Here is a 20,492-nt window from a genome sequence, read left to right on the forward strand (position 1 = left end):
GCTCTGTTTTTCACACGTCTAACTATTGCGGCAGCCCCATGGTGATGTGAAAAAAATTCGGACACTTGGCAAATGTCTTTATGACTGTTGCAGTGTCCTGGGTCGTGTGCTTTGTGACTTTCTGACAAGCAAGGTCAATGGGAAAGCCAGATTCACTTACCAACTATAGCAAGAAAGGTCATAAAATGAGGCAAAACTCACTTAACAACTGTCTTGCTTAGCAATGAAATTTTGGGCTCAGCTGGATTGTAAGTTGAAAACCACCCGTAATAATAGTCTTCTCATCGTTCCCATCATCCTTTTCCTCCCACTTATGACTGTATGACTGTAACTTGTCGCTTGTATCCTTAAGATTTATATCAATATTGATTGTTTTCTGATTGCTTATTTGTACCCTAGACAGTCATTAAGTGTTGTACCTCATGATTCTTGACAAATGTATCTTTTATGTACACTGAGAGCATATGCACCAAAGACAAATTCCTTGTGTGTCCAATCACACTTGGCCAATAAAGAATTCTATTCTATTCTATTCTATTCCATAATGCATAGTCTACAAACAGAAAATGGCAAATACGTTACTCACCATTTTCCGAATGGCACTGTTAGAGTGACTTGCAGCTGTGGATATAATTTCCAAGGACTCTAGGGAAGAAATGGTAAATAAAAAAGATTAATTCTCATTCCCTAATATGTAAATTAATATTTGAAAATCTAACTTGTGTATATCCTGTACTTAAAAAAATAGCTGTCAAACTAAATTAAATAACCACATACTATAGAGCAGAGGTCTCCAAACTTGGCAACATTAAGGCATGTGGACTTCAACTCCCAGAATGTTGGAGACCCCTGCTCTGTAGAGCATAGCAAGTTTCCTCAGAATTAGCTTTTCATATAAATACAAAATATAAAGTCAGAGCAACAGAGATTGGTTGGGAAATCCACAGTAACTGAATTTAAACATGCCTGGGATAAACATATATCCATTGCAAGATAAAATACAGGAAATAGTAAAAGGGCAGACTAGATGGACCATGAGGTCTTTTTCTGCCATCAGTCTTCTATGTTTCTATGTTTCTATGAGACATTTTGCAGCCAACATAGGTGATGTGGTTGGCTCGCATCTGGCTTTTTGATCACAGACTTTGAGGAGAATGAACCAGGTCCATCTGGGAATCATAGGCCAGTGTGTTTACCAGAGGAATCAGAAAGTGAAATCAAGGGAGAGTTAGGGCCTGAGGAACCTCCAGAGACTGCCGAACCCCCAGCTGTGGTAATGTTTGAGTCAGATGAAGAGGGAGATATTGTGGACCCAATATTAGACACTAGGGTAAGAAGAATACGAGGGAGACAAGAATATCTCTGGCAATGTAGATCTAAGAATTGAATACTTCTATACACAGCTTGTCATCACTGATAGTATTAAAAGGGAGGGTTATGGGAAACCTCAGTGCAGAAATTCAACGTTCCTATATATAGAGAAAGAACTAGTAGCCGAAGAGTCTCTCTCTTAAATCCTTCTGCAATCCTGAAATCCTGGTTTTTGAAGGCATTTGTGAGTACCTGTCAATGCTGAAAACTAATGACTTGAATTTATTACCTTATGGTAGAAACTCGTTATCAATTGTGCTGATAACAGTGGACTTTTGGCAGTCAGAATGACATTCCTTTGATTTCATTGCTGTTTCCAGCATGTTTCTTTGTAAATAGGCAAATATACATAGTGACTTTGTTTTGGAGTCTTCATTGGGGATTAATTACTGATAATTAACTGGGCCTGATAGAACAATAGATATGTTAAACTGAATATTAAATGGTCGTGATAATGCATATTTTACTGAAATGAAGCATTAAACAAGTCCTTGGCAGAATAATTTTTCTACTCTGTAAAATTCAAATCCAGCTATTAATTCAATTTGTCACTGCCAGCTCAGTCACTTCAAACTGACATATGTATAAAAATGACTTGTCTTTTTGACACTGAATGAAATATGTGGAGGTCAATTAAAGGCAAGGATATGACCAGCTGTCACTATGCTGAAGGAAAACTAATCTTAACTCCTTATTCAAATTTCAGAAAAACAGAGTCTATTAATTTGAGGAAATAGACTTTTAGAAAAATAATCATAACATATATCTTTCTGTGGTTTGACTTAACAAGCCAATCCCTTATTTAAATGTTTGTACAAAACTATTTGTGAGCATTCATGGAATGAAATGAATAAAATCATTGGGGAGGAAATGGAATGTAAAAAATGGAAAACCCTTTTTGAAAAACCCAGTTTAAAAAGAATACATTTAAAATGACAACTAGTAAAGGACAACAGCAATACTCATCACAATTTAAAACTTAATACGGCATATCAGTATGCAAGAACATGCATACTGATATGCTAATGTACTTATTCTCTCTTGCATTTCAACACACAACTGAAATGCTAGAGAAAATAATATTTTCCCCCCATCCAGACAAAGGAAATAGCAAGCTGTAAAATGCATCAAACACAATGCACACAAATATTACTTTCAGCATCTTTCCAATCTAGAGAATCTGCAGGCAATTTTCTCAAATAATCCTTCAACAGCATCTCATATCTTGGGATTCGTTGTACAGGTTCAAGCATGTGATGCTGCAAAGTCAGATTTCCACAGACTTTCTGTTTCTAGAAAAAAGAAAGAAAAGAAACTGTTGGTATTCATCTTGTACACAATAGGTAGTCCTCAACTTTAATCATTTTGATTTTGTGGAATTTTAGATATCCTAGTTTTTATTGGCCACATTTATGATCTACCCTTTAGACCAGTGATTTTCAACCTTTTTTGAGCCGCGGCACATTTTTTACATTTACAAAACCCTGGGGCACATTGAGCGGGGGGGGGGGGGCTAAAAAAAGTTTGGACAAAAAAATTATCTCTCTCTCTCTTCCTCCCCTTCACTCTATTTCTTTCTCCCTCCATCTTTCTCTCCCTTCCTTCATCTTTCTTTCTCTCTCTCCATCCCTCTTTCTTTTTCTTCCTTCCTTCCTCTCTTTTTTGCTCTCTTTCTCTCTCCCTCCCTACCTCCCTCTATGTCTTTCTCTCTCTCTCCTTCCCTCCCTCTCTTTCTCTCTCTCTCTTGCTTTCTTTCTCTCTCTCTCTCTTGCTTTCTTTCTCTCTCTCGCTCTTTCTCTCTCTTGCTTACTTTCTCTTGCTTTCTTTCTCTCTCTCTTGCTTTCTTTCTTGTTCTCTTTCTCTCTCTCTCTTGCTTTCTTTCTCTCTTGCTTTCTTTTTCTCTGAGCTTTGCGGCACACCTGACCATGTCTCGCGGCACACTAGTGTGCCACGGCACACTGGTTGAAAAACACTGCTTTAGACAACTTAAGTTTACCATTTCATGAGTAGAATACTGGACACTTATATGCACTTCCAAATTGTTTCCAGAAGTTCCATGTAACAAAATGAAATGCTATTGACATTTTATTTATTTATTTATTTATTTATTCATTTGTCCAATACACAAATACATAGGAAGAAAAATAGACATGTGATAATATAAAAGAGGGTGAAAGTGAACTTAGAGGAGAGGATATATGAAAGGAAGAGAATATATAAGATAGGTGAAAGAAAGGAAAGACAATTGGACAGGGGACGAAAGGCACACCAGTGCACTTATGTACGCCCCTTACTGGCCTCTTAGGAACCTGGAGAGGTCAATCGTGGAGAGTCTAAGGGAGAAGTGTTGGGGGTTAGGGGTTGACACAATTGAGTCAGGTAATGAGTTCCACGCTTCGATAACTCGATTGTTGAAATCATATTTTTTACAGTCAAGTTTGGTGTGGTTCGTGTTAAGTTTGAATCTGTTGCGTGCTCTTGTGTTATTGCGGTTGAAGCTGAAGTAGTCATTGACTGGGTAGGACGTTGCAGCATATGATCTTGTGGGCAATACTCAAATCGTGTTTTAGGCGCCATAGTTCTAGGCTTTCAAGGCCCAGGATTGTTAGTCTATTTTCGTAGGATATTCTGTTTGGAGTGGAGGAGTGAAGGGCTCTTCTGGTGAAATATATTTGGACATTTTCTAGGGTGTTGATGTCTGAGATGTGGTATGGGTTCCAGACAGATGAGCAATAGTCTAGGATGGGTCTGGCAAATGTGTGTGTGTGTGTGTGTGTGTGGAATGAAATCATTATCTCTCTCACTCACACACCATATACACACATGTATTACCTGAATATCTTGAATTATGGATTTGAAACAAGGAGATCTCTCAGTCCAGGTTTTCACCAGCTCCATTGCATTGTCAAAATTCTTCACATACTCCCCATACATCTTGAGAAAAGGAGCCAATTTCTGCAGAATATCACTAATTCTGGGGTTGGTGTCCCTAAATAGGAGGAAAAAAGCAACGACACATGAATAATATGTCAAAAACCAAGAAGTAATATTTATTTACCACGGGCCTTTTAGTACTGTAAATTCTTTGTCATAGGGTTAGTTTGCCTGGCTATTTATGCGTGATAATCATAATCTAGCCAAACGATTTTCAGACTCAAATTCATATTCTCAAATGTGATGATTACAATGTGTTACAGGTGCTTTTAGTGAAACCCTATCACAAAAACACTCCTCTTTTCAATTAATTAGATTCCCACAGTAGAACGCTAGTCTCTTAATTGTTCAGGAGCCAACGCCTATATTTTATGAAAGATTTTATCCTCCATACTGATCATATGTAAGGGAGATATTAGTTGTAATCAATATTCTACAACAGGAAAGATTACACAAGGACAATCTGTATAGGCACCCCCCCCCCCCAAATCTTGTATCTACTGTATTTTTGGACTATAGGACGCACCTAAATTTATGACCAGGAGTGTTCTATAATAATAATAATAATAATAATAATAATAATAATAATAATAAAAAATAATAATAACAACAACAAAAACAACAACAACAATTTTATTGTTCTTTCTGCGCCAGCTCAGGAAGCTCAAACTACCCAAGGAGCTACTGATACAGTTCCACAGAGGAATCATTGAGTCTGTCATCTGCACCTCTATAACTGTCTGGTTTGGTGCTGCAACGCAACAGGACCGACACAGACTTCAGAGGACAATCAGAACTGCAGAAAAAGCAATTGCTGCCAACCTGCCTTCCATTGAGGACCTGTATACTGCACGAGTCAAAAAGAGGGTGGGGAAAATATTTACTGACGCCTCACATGCTGGACACAAATTGTTTCAACTCCTACCCTCAAAACGTCGCTACAGAGCACTGCACACCAAGACAACTAGACACAAAAACAGTTTTTTTTCCGAACGCCATCACTCTACTAAACAAATAATTCCCTCAACACTGTCAGACTTTTTTACTAAATCTGCACTTCTATTCTACTAGTTTTTCTCATCATTCCTATCACCCATTTCCTCCCATGTTGACTGTATGACTGTAACTTGTTGCTTATATCCTAAGATTTTTATTAATATTGCTTCTTGATTGCTTATTTGACCCCTATGACAATCATTAAGTGTTGTACCACATGATTCTTGACAAATGTATATTTTATTTTATGTATGATGAGAGCATATGCACCAAGACAAATTCCTTGTGTGTCCAATCACACTTGGCCAATATTCTATTCTAATTAGATTCCCACAGTAGAACGCTAGTCTCTTAATTGTTCAGAACCCAATGCCTATATTTTATGAAATATAATCATATGTAAGGGAAATATTAGTTGTAATCAATATTCTACAATATTCTACAACAGGAAAGATTACACAAGGACAATCTGTATAGTCACCCCATCCCATATCTTGCTGCTGAAAATACTGTTTCTGGACTATAAGACGCACCTAAATTTATGACTAGGAATGTTCTTGACTAAGATATTTGCCAAAGTAAATAATATTTTATACACTTAATATACACACTTAATATATCTGGCTTGTATTACTGAGCCATTTACTCGTATTTCTGGGCTGTCAGCTGGATATCTGCTAAAACTCCACGTTTCCTTTGTGTATGTGTATCTTTGAAAAGTCAGAGATCACTCTGCACACTACTTAACAAATGTCCTATGGGGGGATGATGTCCATGCTATTTTTCAAACTGTCCTTCAACAATTTGCAACCAAGCTTACCATTCCTGCATTCTTTTCTCAAGCTCAGGTAGCAAGAACTGACTGTGGAACTGATTTATGGATGAAATGTTGGAAAATATTTTATTAACGACTTCAGCTGGAAATGATCCCCGGTTAGCTTCATCCATGAGTTTGCAATAAAAGACCTGCAAAGAATGGAAGAGAAGAGTCACACATAAATGCCTCCCCTCACATTAGCACAGGATTAAAAAGTCTCCGGTGCTTATTGGTATATCAGGTAGATCCATAATAATGTTTTTAACAACCCCCTTGTTAGTATGTCTCGGTACAAAACCTTCAACACACATTAAGCAGAGTTGTTGTGGTGTAGGAAATGTGGGTTAGCCAGGCAATGACTCAGATTTATTTATTTTATTTTATTTATTTATTCATTAGATTTGTATGCCGCACCTCTCCATAGACTCGGGGCGGCATACAAATAATAAAACAATATGAACAAATCTAATATTTAAGTTTAATTTTAAAAACCCTTATTTAAGAAACCAATCATACACACAGACATACCATGCATAAATTTTAATCCTAGGGAGAGGGAATATATCAATTCCTCCATGCCTGACGACAGAGGTGGGTTTTAAGGAGCTTACGAAAGGCAAGGAGGGTGGGGGCAACTCTGATCTCTGGGGGGAGTTGGTTCCAGAGGGTCGGGGCCGCCACAAAGACTTCCCCTGGGTCCCGTCAAACGGAATTGTTTAGTCTACAGGACCCGGAGAAGGCCAACTCTGTGGGACCTAACTGGTCGCTGGGATTCGTGCGGCAGATTTAGTATCAATGTACCAATACCAAATATATGTAAATATGTCTCTAACAAAGTAACTCCCCCCCAAAGGGAACGGTGTTGGCGCCCTCTTGTGGCCAACCAGTAATAGTTCCTTAAAGGTACAGTCTTTACATTTTACAAACTAACATGGTTAGCTACTGTATCGCAACACCCAGGGAGGTTATGTTCTATATACTAACACCCTTGTTGTTATAGCCTCTATTTGTTTTAATGAGGCCATATAGAGCTACCTATTCCTGCCCTTCAAAACGGTTTCTTTGCAAAAAGCAAGGCATAAATGGATTTAAGAGTGCACCCATGTTGCACTCCTGAGCATTTTCTTAAAATACCTGCTGACGGATACTATATTTACATCTCCAAAGAATCTTTTTACTCTGTGAATCCAAAGCAACCATACTGTGAAATGACCTTCAAATGTGTCCGGTCTTTATTCTAGGAAAGCTGTGCAATTTTCTGAGCCAGCAGATTTTTGATGTATGTGCTTCTTCCCCCCACCATACACACACACACACACCTTCCCTTCAAAAGTCATCTTCCCTCACATTTGCTGCTCATTTAAGTCAAAATATTCCCTCCCAATGTTACACTGATGAGCCCTCACATCGATTTTTTTTTTGGATTCCATTATTACTGAACACAAAACAAGATTGATATGACAACCTTTACTTACTTGTTATTTCTTTATTTGATTTATATACAGTACCTGCTCATCTCACTTTTACATCAAACATATCAATTTAAACTCTTTAAAGGCCTAAAGATTTTAGGCCTTGGGGGCTGGACTGGACCAGGGGTTCCCCAACCTTTTGGGCCTCAGGGACCAACAAGGTCATAATTTTAAATCCCGCAGACCCCCGAGGTGCCCTAATTCATAATTTTAAGGCCCGCAAACCATTAATGTGATTTTTTTTTAAAGAAAAGATGAATGAATCTGTAAAATAATGATCAGAGAACTTCTGTTTTATTAATACGAAATGCACCTACTTAATATAACACAATTATAAATGCTTTTTTAATTATAACAAAATTGTAAATGCTTATTTAATCGTAACAAAATCTTCGAAGGTTGTTTAATTGTAACAAAATTATTAAAGGTAGGGTAATTATTACAAAATAATTGAAGTTTATTTGACAGTAACTTGCTGGGAAAGTCAGTCCCATATTCCAGAGCTGTAGACCCTTCCCTCCTTTCCTTTTCTCCCCCCATCCTCCTCTCCTCCTTCTGGACTGGATTAACTGCTCTCAGCCATATCTGGACCAGGGTCCAAGATTTTTAAACAGACCACCAAAATTTTCTTATGGATCACGGACCACAGGTTGGTGACCTGTGGACTAGACGACCTACAAGGTCCCTTCCCATTCTGTTATTCTGTATTCTGAATGTATAATGATTTACTGGTTACCACACTGTGATGAAATATATGCCTTAGGACAGTGATGGTGAAGCTATGGCACGGGTGACACAGGTAGCATGCGGAGCTATATCCACTGGCACATGAGCTGTTGCCCTAGCTCAGCTCCAACGTGCATGTGTGTGATGGCCAGCTGGTTTTTGGCTCGCACAAAGGCTCAGGGAGGGCGTTTTGGGCTTCCAGAGAGCCTCTGGGGGGATGGGGGAGGGCATTTTTACCCTCCCCCAGCTGCAGGGAAGCCTTTGGAGTCTTGTTAGGGCAAAACACGAACCTACTGGACCCACAAGAAGTTGGGGAAAAGGCCGTTTCTGACCTCCAGAGGGCCTCCGGCGTTTGGGGGAAACTGTTTTCGCCCTCCCTGTTGAATTATGTGTGTGTGAACTCGTGCATGCATGATAGTGCATGCCCATACTTTTTTGGCACCCAAGGAAAAAAAAGTTCACCATCACTGCCTTAGGTTCACTTATCGCAGGGGTATCAAACCCAATTGCATTGCAGATTGTGCCATGATGTAGCATGACATAGTGGGATTTTTTGGACTTTCCGGAGCTGGGTGTGCGTGGCTTGCATGGCTCCAGGCACGGGCTATACAGGCCATATCTGGCCCATAGGCCACCAAGCCTCCCCCATCACTTCCCCAGTCTTGCTATCAGTTTGCTAAAAGAAGTTAATCTAACTACAAAAGAAGAGCAACATGCTTTATCTTCATTTGGAGGCTACATAATTAAAATCTTAGCAACAATACAAATGGGCTTTGTCTTCTTTTAGGAATCCCTTATAGTTTCACATTCAACATTAATTCTGCTTAACTTTTCAAGAACATAGTCTACTGGAGACGATACTTGCTGTGACCAACCTGTAATGGAAGATTACTTTTTTTATTACATAAAATGAATTCCACTTCTCAAGTAGTTGTCTTTTTAAAAAAAAATAACACTAACCAATTAAAATCCCAAGCACACTTGAATCCAAACATATGTTTCTGCCAGGGGAAGAAAAATGTGTTTGGATTCAAGTGTGCTTGGGGTTTTAATTCGTTAGTGTTATTTCTTTTTAAAGACAACTAAAGAAGTTATTTTTTAAATTGGATAACTCAGCAGAAATGTAGTGGAATGGAATGTGCAACCTCAAGACTCATTCTTATGTAAACCAGGGTTAACTTTCAGGCCAAAATACAGCCTTAACCTCAATTTTTACAAAAAAACCCTTAAAAGTGTATTTTTATTTAGATTTTTAAGAATTGACAATGTTGTATAAAATTAATAGAAATTTTTAGATGAGGAGAGATAAGAGCCTCCACTGAGTGAGTGATAAGAAAAGTTTATATATGATTGATTTTAAGTATTGTGTTTATAACTATATATTGTTTTATTTTATGGTGGAGAAAATAAAAAAATATATACCCAAAAAAGGTGTATTTTGCTATCAATATTACTAATGAGTACAAAGTTACAAATTTAGGTCCTGATCAGTGTACATTTGAGGACCTCATGGCCATGCATCAGAATGCAATTGTACACATAATTTAATTTAATTCAAAGTGTTGGTTATGACCTATAAAGCCCTTCATGGCACCGGACCAGATTATCTCAGGGACCGCCTTCTGCCGAATGAATCCCAGCGACCAGTTAGGTCCCACAGAGTGGGTCTTCTCTGGGTCCCATCAACTAAACAATGTCGCTTGGCGGGACCCAGGGGAAGAGCCTTCTATGTGGCGGCCCCGGCCCTCTGGAACCAACTCCCCCCAGAGATTAGAATTGCCCCCACCCTCCTTGCCTTTCGTAAGCTGCTTAAAACCCACCTCTGCCGCAGGCATGGGGGAATTGCGATACGCTTTCCCCCTAGGCCTTTACAATTTTATGCATGGTATATCTGTACGTATGTTTGGTTTTTATAATAATGGGTTTTTTAACTGTTTTTAGTATTGGATTATTATTATATGCTGTTTTATTACTTTTGTTAGCCGCCCCGAGTCTGCGGAGAGGGGGCGGCATACAAATCCAATAAATAAATAAATAAATAAATAAATCTTGTATGTGATATGCTAAATTTTATGTCAAGTAGTATGCCTTATTTTCATTGTGATGCTTCCGACACAAATAAACAAACATTTAAAGTCTAATAAATCAACAGATTTGCAGTTAGGAAACTGATTTCAATGATGTAAAATTTCCTTTTTAGTAGTCCATTTAGACTCCTGGTGATTTTACAGGCACATCAATCTGGTTTTCCTAAAATCAATATAGAAGTGATTTGCTACTGCTGCCTGCTGGGTTGTTGCTTTTAAAAAAACACTTCCCTGTCTAGCCTGTAGCTCAAGGATTTGCTAGTAGTTTTCCATCCAAGTACAGCCAGGTCCACCCAAGATTAGGTTTTTAAGATGAGCCAAAGTCAACTGGGTGTTGCCACAGAACTGCTCAATATTATGTTTTGGAATTTTGAAAAATGTACTATGAAATTTATAGCTTTTTTAAAGGGCAAAATGTAGTAACACATAATAACTTGCTCACATGCCTCAATATTTTTTAATGTGGCTTGCTTACACATTCTCTATAAAGGACAAAATATGGGTCTTAGTTTAGGGGGGGGAAATCACAAGCAAATTTAAGGGGTCCATTTACCTCCTTTACTCTTCAACAATTTCAAAGAGATAAAAACAGGTATATTAGAGCCAACTCACAGAATCTCTCAAATCTAGCACCTCTAAAGAGTACACCTTGAAAATCATCTAAGGTTAGTTGGGGGAAAGATTAGAAGTAACGTGAGAAAATATTATTTTACTGAAAGAGTAGTAGATGCTTGGAACAAACTTCCAGCAGACGTGGTTGGTAAATCCACAGTAACTGAATTTAAACATGCCTGGGATAAACATATATCCATCCTAAGATAAAATACAGGAAGTAGTATAAGGGCAGACTAGATGGACCATGAGGTCTTTTTCTGCCGTCAATCTTCTATGTTTCTATTAAACTATAGTTTGTTTAAAACAAGCAAAGAAGCAACTGAAGAGAAAGACAGATGAGTAAGAGTAGATGAAGTAAATCAGCAGAGGTGTCAGAAATTTGAAATGAGAGTATCAATCAAAGGTAAAAGGTTTTGGACAGGACTTGTAGAATGAAGGATTAGGCAAAAGACAAAAACCTTTAATAGGAAATGCAGAAATATGAGAAAATGGCAGATGAGGTACATGGGATAAAATTGATGGGCATCCCGAAACAAGGTTAGAAAGATGGGCTGCTAAGTACAAAATAAATAAAGAAAAATGGAATTCAACCCTAAACATAGGATGCAAAGTAGAATCCTGAGAAGTTAATGAAAAGATAAGGCGGGTTCAATATTGCAAACAAAGACAGGCACTAATCTGACCTTCCCAGCCAAATACTCAATTTAAATGTTTCCAATATGGCACTCTTTTAATTATCAATAGCAATAGCACTTTGACTTATATACCGCTGCATAATGCACTGCAGCATTCTCTAAGTGGTTTACAAATATCACCATATTGCTCCCCCAAAATCTGGGTCCTTATTTTACCGCCCTTGGAACAATGGAAGGCTGAGTCAATATTGAGCCGGTCAGGATCAAACTCCCTGGCTGTAGGCAAAGTTAGCCTGAAATACTGCATTTTAATCACTGAGCCAATAGGGCTCTTGATTAAATACACTGGTACCTCTACTTACAAACTTAATTCGTCCCATGACCAAGTTCTTAAGTAGAAATGTTTGTAAGAAGAAGCATTTTTTCCCATAGGAATCAATGTAAAAGCAAATTATGTGTTCGATTGGGGAAACCACAGGGAGGGTGGAGGCCCTGTTTCCTCCCAAGAGATTCCTAGAGAAGCCCCACACAGGCTTCTCCCCACCTTTCCCGGCCATGTTTCCTCCCAGGAGATTCCTAGAGAGGCCCCACAAAGGCTTCTCCCTGCTTTTTCTGGTTACAATTTCGGAGGCTCGGGTTTGTAAGTGGAAAATGGTTCTTGAGAAGAGGCAAAAAAATCTTCAACATCCGCTTCTTATCTAGAAAACTTCGTAAATAGAGGCATTAGGTAGAGGTACCACTGTACCTGCTTGTTGTTATAATCTTATCATTTTGTCATTATTTTGTTCTGTTTCTTTGGCTGCCCACTCCCAGGCTTGTACATCATCTCATAGCAAAGCAGCTCCTTACTAAGTTAAGAGGAATTGCATGCATTAGTGCAGCCAACAGCTACAGTAAGAAGACAGTAGTCAAAATAAACCACAAGAAATTTAAAGGTAATAAGAGAGGTCTAATTTCTATTCCAACACTGGCAACTCTGCAGTGCTTCTTATATTTCAAGTCAGACAGAAAAATTCAAATCAACATAAAAGCTAGGTAGAAAAAAAAAGTATTATCTTCAAAACTCAATTTATGTTGTAATAACCCAAGAAAGGGGGGAAAATAATTATGCAGAGTGAAGATAAGAAGGCAATCCAAAAGACAGACTCCCATAATGAAAAATGTTCAGATACCATATTGGGTTACTGAGAAAAGTTATACTGTATAAACAAAAAGAACAGGCTGATGAATCAGGAGAGCAAAATCAACACTCGTGGGCTGTGTGACATTTAAATTTTTTGGACTGCGGAATTTAAATGTATCTTTATTCTGACGGGATATGAGTAATTCCTAATTATTTTGTAGTTAGTCATCATTTCAACTGGGAGATGAACGTTAATTTTCCTTTTCTATAGCTGCAAAATTAAAATGGGTCTCATGGTTATTAGGAGTGACCAACTTGCCATAGGGTGATGTTGCCAAAGGGAGAAAATGAACCTCACTGCTGAGAGGAGAAAAATGGGACAGTGGAGGAAGTATTCTTGATTATGGTGGGATAACCATATTATTGACCCCCTCGGAGGGTCCGCAACTTGGGCGTCCTCCTTGATCCACATCTCACATTAGAGAAACATCTTTCAGCTGTGGCGAGGGGGGCGTTTGCCCAGGTTCGCCTGGTGCACCAGTTGCAGCCCTATCTGGACCGGGAGTCACTGCTCACAATCACTCATGCCCTCATCACCTCGAGGCTCGACTACTGCAATGCTCTCTACAGGGGCTAGCTTTGAAAAGTGTTCGGAAACTTCAGATCGTGCAGAATGCAGCTGCGAGAGCAATCATGGGCTTTCCCAAAAATGCCCATGTAACACCAACACTCCGCAGTCTGCATTGGTTGCCAATCAGTTTCCAGGCACAATTCAAAGTGTTGGTCATTACCTATAAAGCCCTTCATGGCACCGGACCAGGGTATCTACGAGACCACCTTCTGCCGCCTGAATCCCAGCGACTGGTTAGGTCCCACAGAGTGGGCCTTCTCCGGGTCCCGTCAACAAAATAATGTTGTTTGGCGGGGCCCAGGGGAAAAGCCTTCTCTGTGGCGGCCCCGGCCCTCTGGAACCAACTCCTCACGGAGATTAGAATTGCCTCCACCCTCCTTGCCTTTCGTAAGCTCCTTAAAACCCACCTCTGCCATCAGGCATGGGGGAACTGAGATATTCTTTCCCCCTAGGCCTTTACAATTTATGCATGTTATGTTTGTTTGTAGGGATGTTTGGTTTTTACAATAAGGGTTTTTAGTTGTTTTTAGTATTGGATTTATATGATGTTTTTTATTACTGTTGTTAGCCGCCCCGAGTCTATAGAGAGGGCCGGCATACAAATCCAATAAATAAATGAATGAATGAATGAATGAATGAATGAATGAATGAATGAATGAATGAATAAATTCTCTTTCTGATGGAGAAAGAATGGCGCAGGAAGATGTAATCTAAAACATTGATTTCCCGTCTATGGTCCATGAGGATAGATACATGTATAAATTTACAAATATATGCATTATATATTGTCCAATATTTTGGCAGTAATTTCAGTATTTCACGATTTGGCCATTTAATCAGATTCTACTAAAAATGAATTTTCATTTAAATTATAGAGACCTGCAAATTCCATTGTTGGGGCAGGTTTGATGTAATGCCTGCAGTTCTATATTACTGACTTTGGAGTTGAGTGCTGATCTTCAAAAGCTACTGATAATAACATAATAATCCATGATTCTTACATTAAAGGAAAGGAAAACAGTGGTAGAAGAGAATACATTTATGAAGATGAGGTGGAAGAATGAAATGATTGGGGAATGCATAGCCTATTTCAAAGAGTGATACATAGATGTTTGGAGATTGTTTGAGAAAATAAAAATATGCTTTAGTTTTAATCCAAGCTAACTTCAAAACAGATTCAGATAAAAAGCTTTCCTGTACATGACTTATTTCATACGTAACTCTAAGACCAGGTTTTTCAGCGTATTATGGATTAGCATTGCATGTGACTCAAGCAAAAGATTTTCTTCTTATACAGACTTAAAACATTTCTTTACACACACTAAACAAGGAGGTGGGGAAAAAACGCTTACCTGATCCAAAAGAGCAAGTCTACTCACATAGGCTCTTTCAGTGTGCAAAAGCTCATTTGCAATTTTGTAACATTTCTCTTCATTTGTTTCCTGGAAATACAAGAAATTTTATATTTAGAATTAAGCTTTAAAATGTATTTCCTATTTTTTCTTTTCTTTTCTTTTTTTTTGCAATCAGTTACTGTGTTTATTACTGAGCAATGGTTTTTCTTCCCCAGAACTGAACTCAACTGGGGAAAAAAGTAAGTATATATGCTTTTCCATGTGGCCTAGGAGCTTTGGTACCATCCATGGGGTTTTCATGACAAAGAATGAACTTTGAACTTTGAACTATAGTGCTGGAAAAGACTTCTATGAGTCCCTTGGACTGCAGGGCTATCAAACTGGTCAGTCCTAAAGGAGATCAACCCTGACTGCTCTTTAGAAGGCCAGATCCTGAAGATGAAGTTCAAATACTTTGGCCACCTAATGAGAAGGAAGGACTCCCTGGAGAAGAGCCTAATGCTGGGAACAATTGAAGACAAAAGAAGAAGGGGACAATAGAGAATAAGGTGGCTGGAAGGAGTCATTGAAGTGATAGGCGTCAGCTTAAATGGACTCCAGGGGATGGTAGAGGACAGGAAGGCCTGAAGGAATGCTGTCCATGGGGTTGTGATGGGTTTGACATGACTTTGTGACTAGGAGTTTTGTGGCAGCTAGTATTAACATTGGGATGCTAACTAACAAGCTCTTCCCCTAGGTCCCACAGAGTCGGCCTTCTCCAGGTTCCGTCAACTAGACAATGCCGTAAGATGGGACCTAGGGGAAGAGCCTTTTCTGTGGGGGGCCCAGCCCTCTGGAATCAGCTCCCCTGGAGATCTGTACTGTCCCCTCCTCGCCTTTCATAAGAGTCTAAAGACTCATTTACGTTGTCAGGCTTGGGCTGATTAGATCTTGGCACCTTGTGTGATTGTGGTAAGAATGGGTGTGATTGATTTTTTAATCAATTGGGGATTTTAGATAGTCATGTAATTTAATATGAATTGGATTAATTTTACTGTAAATCATTGTTTTTATATGTTTTAAGCCATCCCAAATCTTCAGACAGGGTCAGCATAGAAATCCAATCAATCAATCAATCAATCAATCAATCAATCAATCAATCAATCAATCAATCAATCAATAAATCAATAAATAAATAAATAAATAAATAAATGTCTCAATTTATTCAACCAAAATTTACTATTTTGTTGTTTGTTTTTTCCATTTCAGATAAATTTACCAAATGCGTTTCTATCAACTGTGATTCCTTATCTGTGTTTAACCCTTACATTGCAACTTAAGTAACATCTGACATCCTTGCATGAAAGCTTTATCTATTTCTTACTTTTGACTGTTGCAACTTTCTGACTTCTTACATTTCTATTTTTAGCTACCTTGATAAAGCTATTTTAATCATAAAAAAATAAATCTGAACAAAAATAAATAAATAATAAAGTAAACAAATTAAATAATAATAAAACAGTAAAATAATAAAATAATATAATACAATGATACAATGATACAATGATACAATGATACAATGATACAATGATAAAATGATAAAATAAATTATATAATTAGACAATTATACAATTATACAATAATAAAATGACAAAATGACAAAATAAAAATAATAAAGTGGGAAGTGTGTGCCAATTGTCAAGTGCTCAAATCAGAATCATGTGATTGTCAGATGCCACTTCAAAAATTTAATTTAATTTAATTTATTTGACTTCTATGCTGCCCAATCCCGTGGGACTCAGGGCGGCTTACAACAAAAACCAGTTTTAAGTCTCTTTGAACTTGAACATTGAACAAGTGGTTGGTAGAACAGGATTATCGGTAAAGGAAAGGCTTGCCATTTCAAAAAGCTCTCCAATCTAATTCAATATCATAGAAAGGTCATATCCAATTTCTACACTCCTAACAATACGTGGAACCCATACCAAAACGATTCTTCTGACAATCCAGAGCTTCTTTACAAAATGTTGTTATTTTACACGTCCGTAAATCACTTTCCTGCATCATCCAGACCTCTTACCTTTGTCCCTGTGTTAGAGTCTCGCTGATTGCTTTGCTCAACCCGCTTCTCTTCTTTATTGGCAATCATCTCTCCAGTTTCGTTTACAGATGTGAATGAATTTGCACCCGGAGCCCAGCGGTGGCTCTTGATCTTCTGCCCCTTGCAAACGGCTGTGGTTGGCAATGAGTCCGTACTAGTATTCCCTCTTTCTCCATTTACCAAACTGCTGTCAATGGCATCACAGTCATTTTGAACGTTCCTGCAGGCACGGTGGGCAGACCACTTGTCTTGGAAGTCCCACTGATTCTGTGCTATTATGCCATTGGCTGTGTGATTCTGTACATCCTGAGGGCAACCTCTACCATTTCCCTGCTCGTGTAGGGGATGCTGGGTGAGGAATTTTGGCTGAGGTGACGGCACCGGTCCATACTTTCCTTGAGGTTTACCAACATTTAAAACAGAAGAGTCTTTCTTTAGCTCATTTGGAAAGGGTGTGCTGGAAAGAATAAAATACAGAAAATGAATCCCGATGGGTAAACATATATTGCAAAATTTAAAAAATCAAGGAACCATTTGGAAGAAAGCCACGCCTCTCCAAAAGATGACAGAGCAATTCCATACTCACTGGCAGTGATGAAGTTAGCTAGCTAGGTAATGAAACATCTGCAAGGAAACAATCGTGCTCAGAGAGTACCAAGGACTCGAGAGTAAAAAATAATCAACTGTGAGAGAGATTTACTCACAATAGTAATCTTAATAAGATTAATAAGGAGGCGAGGGTTGAGATTGTTGATTAGGTTGAAGAACCCAAATGCTAACCCTAACTCACTTTATCGATCTGTCTGTCTGTCTGTCTGTCTGTCTCTCTGTCTGTCTGTCTCTCTGTCCGTCCGTCCGTCCGTCCATCCATCCACACATCCATCTACTATCTATCATCTATCTATATTTGTGTATGATAGGATTGTATGTATGTTTTTATATATTGGGGTTCCTTGTTTTTAGATTTTTAAATGCACTATTGTTATTTTTTAGATTTTAATTATTAGATTTGTTATTATGTATTGCCTTTATCTCTGTTGTGAGCCGCCCCAAGTCTACGGAGAGGGGCGGCATACAAGTCTAATAAATAATAATAATAATAATAATAATAATAATAATAATAATAATAATAATCTATCCATCCATCCATCTATCTACTATAGATACTACCTATCTATCTATTTATCTATTTATCTATCTATCTATCCATACATACATACATACATACATACATACATACATACATACTTCATACAGTACATACATACAGTACATACATACAGTACATACATACTCCCATTTTTGCTGGAGATTGGAGAAAGGGTTGAAACTCTGCTATGGTTAATGAAAAAAGTCTGGATTTTTGGGCTACTCAATCCTTCCTGCTCCATAAAACTGGCTACTTTTTAACACCTGAAAACTTTCTTGATGTAAGCAACAAAAAGAAAAAGAAAGAAAAAGAAAAAAAGAAATCTATAGAAAGCAACATATCAGCTGCATATCCTAAGTTAAATATTTTGTTTGCAGGTAGACGTTTTGAACCCTTGAAGATATTTATGTCATCAAAGAAAGACATATATGATACTAGAATATAGGTACAGATGAATATCTTTATAGCATATGGATAAGAAGAAATTAATTGGATGTTAACTTATTGAAAAAATAGTTGGATTTGTATTTGTATTTGTGTTGACGTATGTCTAAACATTGTGTCTATGTCTTTTTTCTATGTTTTTTTAAAATGTATAAAATCTAATAAAAATATTATTATTTTTTTTTAAAAAAGAAAGACTTCCTGTGTCAGGAACAGCTGGTGGTGTGCTACCTGCCCTTTAGAATGAAATTTCCCTCTGAAATAATGTGGCTTCTACCCTATTGACATTCCATCAGGCCTTGGAGACTTGTTTGTACTGCCAAGGCCTGGACTGAAGACCAATGGGGTCCCTTGTTGGGTGCATTTTTATTTTGGTTTTCCTTATTGTCTAAATGTGCTCAGAATCCACATTATTTTTAGTTTCTTATTGGGTTTTTTGTTGTAATCATAGGTTTATAGGCACTGAAATTTGGAATGGAATATTACTGGAGGGTGATGTTTTAGCCTAATTGGGTGCTGAATAAAACCTTATTCTTCCTCTATAGAAAGGGAGAAAGAGTCCAGGCTGAGTAAGCAAGCTGCAGAATCCATGACCACGTGGAAAATAGTTAACTTGATATACAGCATGAAGATAACGTATAGCTAACTTCCATATAAGGAAATATATGCCTTACTCTCATTCTTTGCTAATCACCAGTAAACACACAATCCAGGAAAAGGCAATGAATGGAGCTTCCGTTAATTATCTATAGGGAAGTCACGAGGAGGCTGCCTTATTCAGCGCATGACTGAATGGTAGCTTGGGGATGGCTTAATGTATGTGGCATTCACGAATTGGTTATTCTGTACCACATGTCAGGAAAAGTAAAATACAATAAAATGAGAGTTCTTGATTCAATCGAGGTCGTCTCATTGAGAAAAGTCTCTCCATTGCTTCATTTTGATGTGGCAATCATGGCATTCTGTGCCTCCCTAGAGGTCGACCCACTGGGGGAGGGTTGTTTGCCTTTAGTTTTTTTATATTATTGTTTGTGCTTGGCCTAGACTCAGTCAATGTCCGGCAGTGTCCAAAATGGAATTAAAATGTTAGCTCCTTGTTGTTTTTAAATATTCCCCAGAAACTCTCTCCAATATGTGCATTATCATTATTTTCTTGGGGGGAAAACAAAAGACAGACTGGAGAAGGGGCAAATCTGATAGAGGTTTGTTTGGCTAACACATTTTTAAACTGCTTGTTTATAACTTTGCTTTACAAAGGAAATTCAAGAGAAAAACAAAAATAATGATAATTAAATTCAATAAGCTTTTTGAAATAAAGGTCTGACCTTTTTAATAAAGGAAAAATAACCACTGCAATTATAACACCATGCCAGACCCGAAAGAAAAGATATTATTTATTAGTCCTACATAAGAACCTTAGATTCAAATCTCTTGACAAGGTTGATTGTTAGGTACAGTATTATATATTATGTAGTGGAGGTAGGATTGCTTGGGCACATGGATGGATAAAAATAAAGACATCTATCCCCTTCTTTGTGTCAAACGTTTTCTTCTTTGTAACCCAAAATGTGATGCTTTTAACCAACCATCAATTCATGGGACTCAAATATTCCAAGATCATACCACTGAATTTAATATGAGGTTGCCGGACTAAAATGGCACAATTTTTTAGCCTTTTCCCCCAGCAGTAGATTAAAGAAAACCAAAAGGTTAACCTTTGTGTATATTTAATAGAAAGCCAGAATTATAAAGGTGGGGTAGACTCACATTAAAACTGTGAGGACGGGAGGCCTTGTTTGACTGCATTTGTCAGAAGTGTTGTTGCTCTTGATCAAAATAACTTTATTACTCTAATAAATCAAATAAACGAACATATGTTTTTCTTAAAAATACTGTTGTCCCCTCCCCCACAATCAGTGTTCTTTTCTAAGGAAAGTTATAATATTTGCTCATCTAAGCTCTTTGCAGTAATTTTCCAGAACTGCACTCCCCAAATTTCTGGAAAGCATCAGGCAACAACTAAATTGCAAATTTATGCAGATTTGTGTTCCAGTCA

The 20,492-nt window shown here is 37.9% G+C and overlaps 1 protein-coding gene across 7 annotated transcripts in view; it reads right to left on the reverse strand.

Moving 5' to 3' along the window:
- The window catches only part of FGD4 (FYVE, RhoGEF and PH domain containing 4), a 160,056-nt gene that overhangs the window by 19,881 nt on the left and 119,683 nt on the right, over positions 1-20,492 (reverse strand). For 6 of the 7 annotated variants that reach the window (XM_070756430.1, XM_070756433.1, XM_070756434.1 and 3 more), the window contains 6 exons: positions 16,822-17,299; positions 14,760-14,849; positions 6,122-6,267; positions 4,204-4,360; positions 2,525-2,663; positions 587-645 (listed from right to left, as the gene is read on the reverse strand). In XM_070756430.1, coding sequence (XP_070612531.1) covers positions 587-645; positions 2,525-2,663; positions 4,204-4,360; positions 6,122-6,267; positions 14,760-14,849; positions 16,822-17,299 — 1,069 coding nt within the window. Of the gene's footprint in view, positions 1-586; positions 646-2,524; positions 2,664-4,203; positions 4,361-6,121; positions 6,478-6,897; positions 7,486-14,759; positions 14,850-16,821; positions 17,300-20,492 lie in introns of those variants that run through there. The other variant, XM_070756436.1, reaches the window with a different exon arrangement.

The sequence above is a fragment of the Erythrolamprus reginae genome, chromosome 6 (assembly GCF_031021105.1).
Source record: "Erythrolamprus reginae isolate rEryReg1 chromosome 6, rEryReg1.hap1, whole genome shotgun sequence".
Taxonomy (NCBI): domain Eukaryota; kingdom Metazoa; phylum Chordata; class Lepidosauria; order Squamata; family Dipsadidae; genus Erythrolamprus; species Erythrolamprus reginae.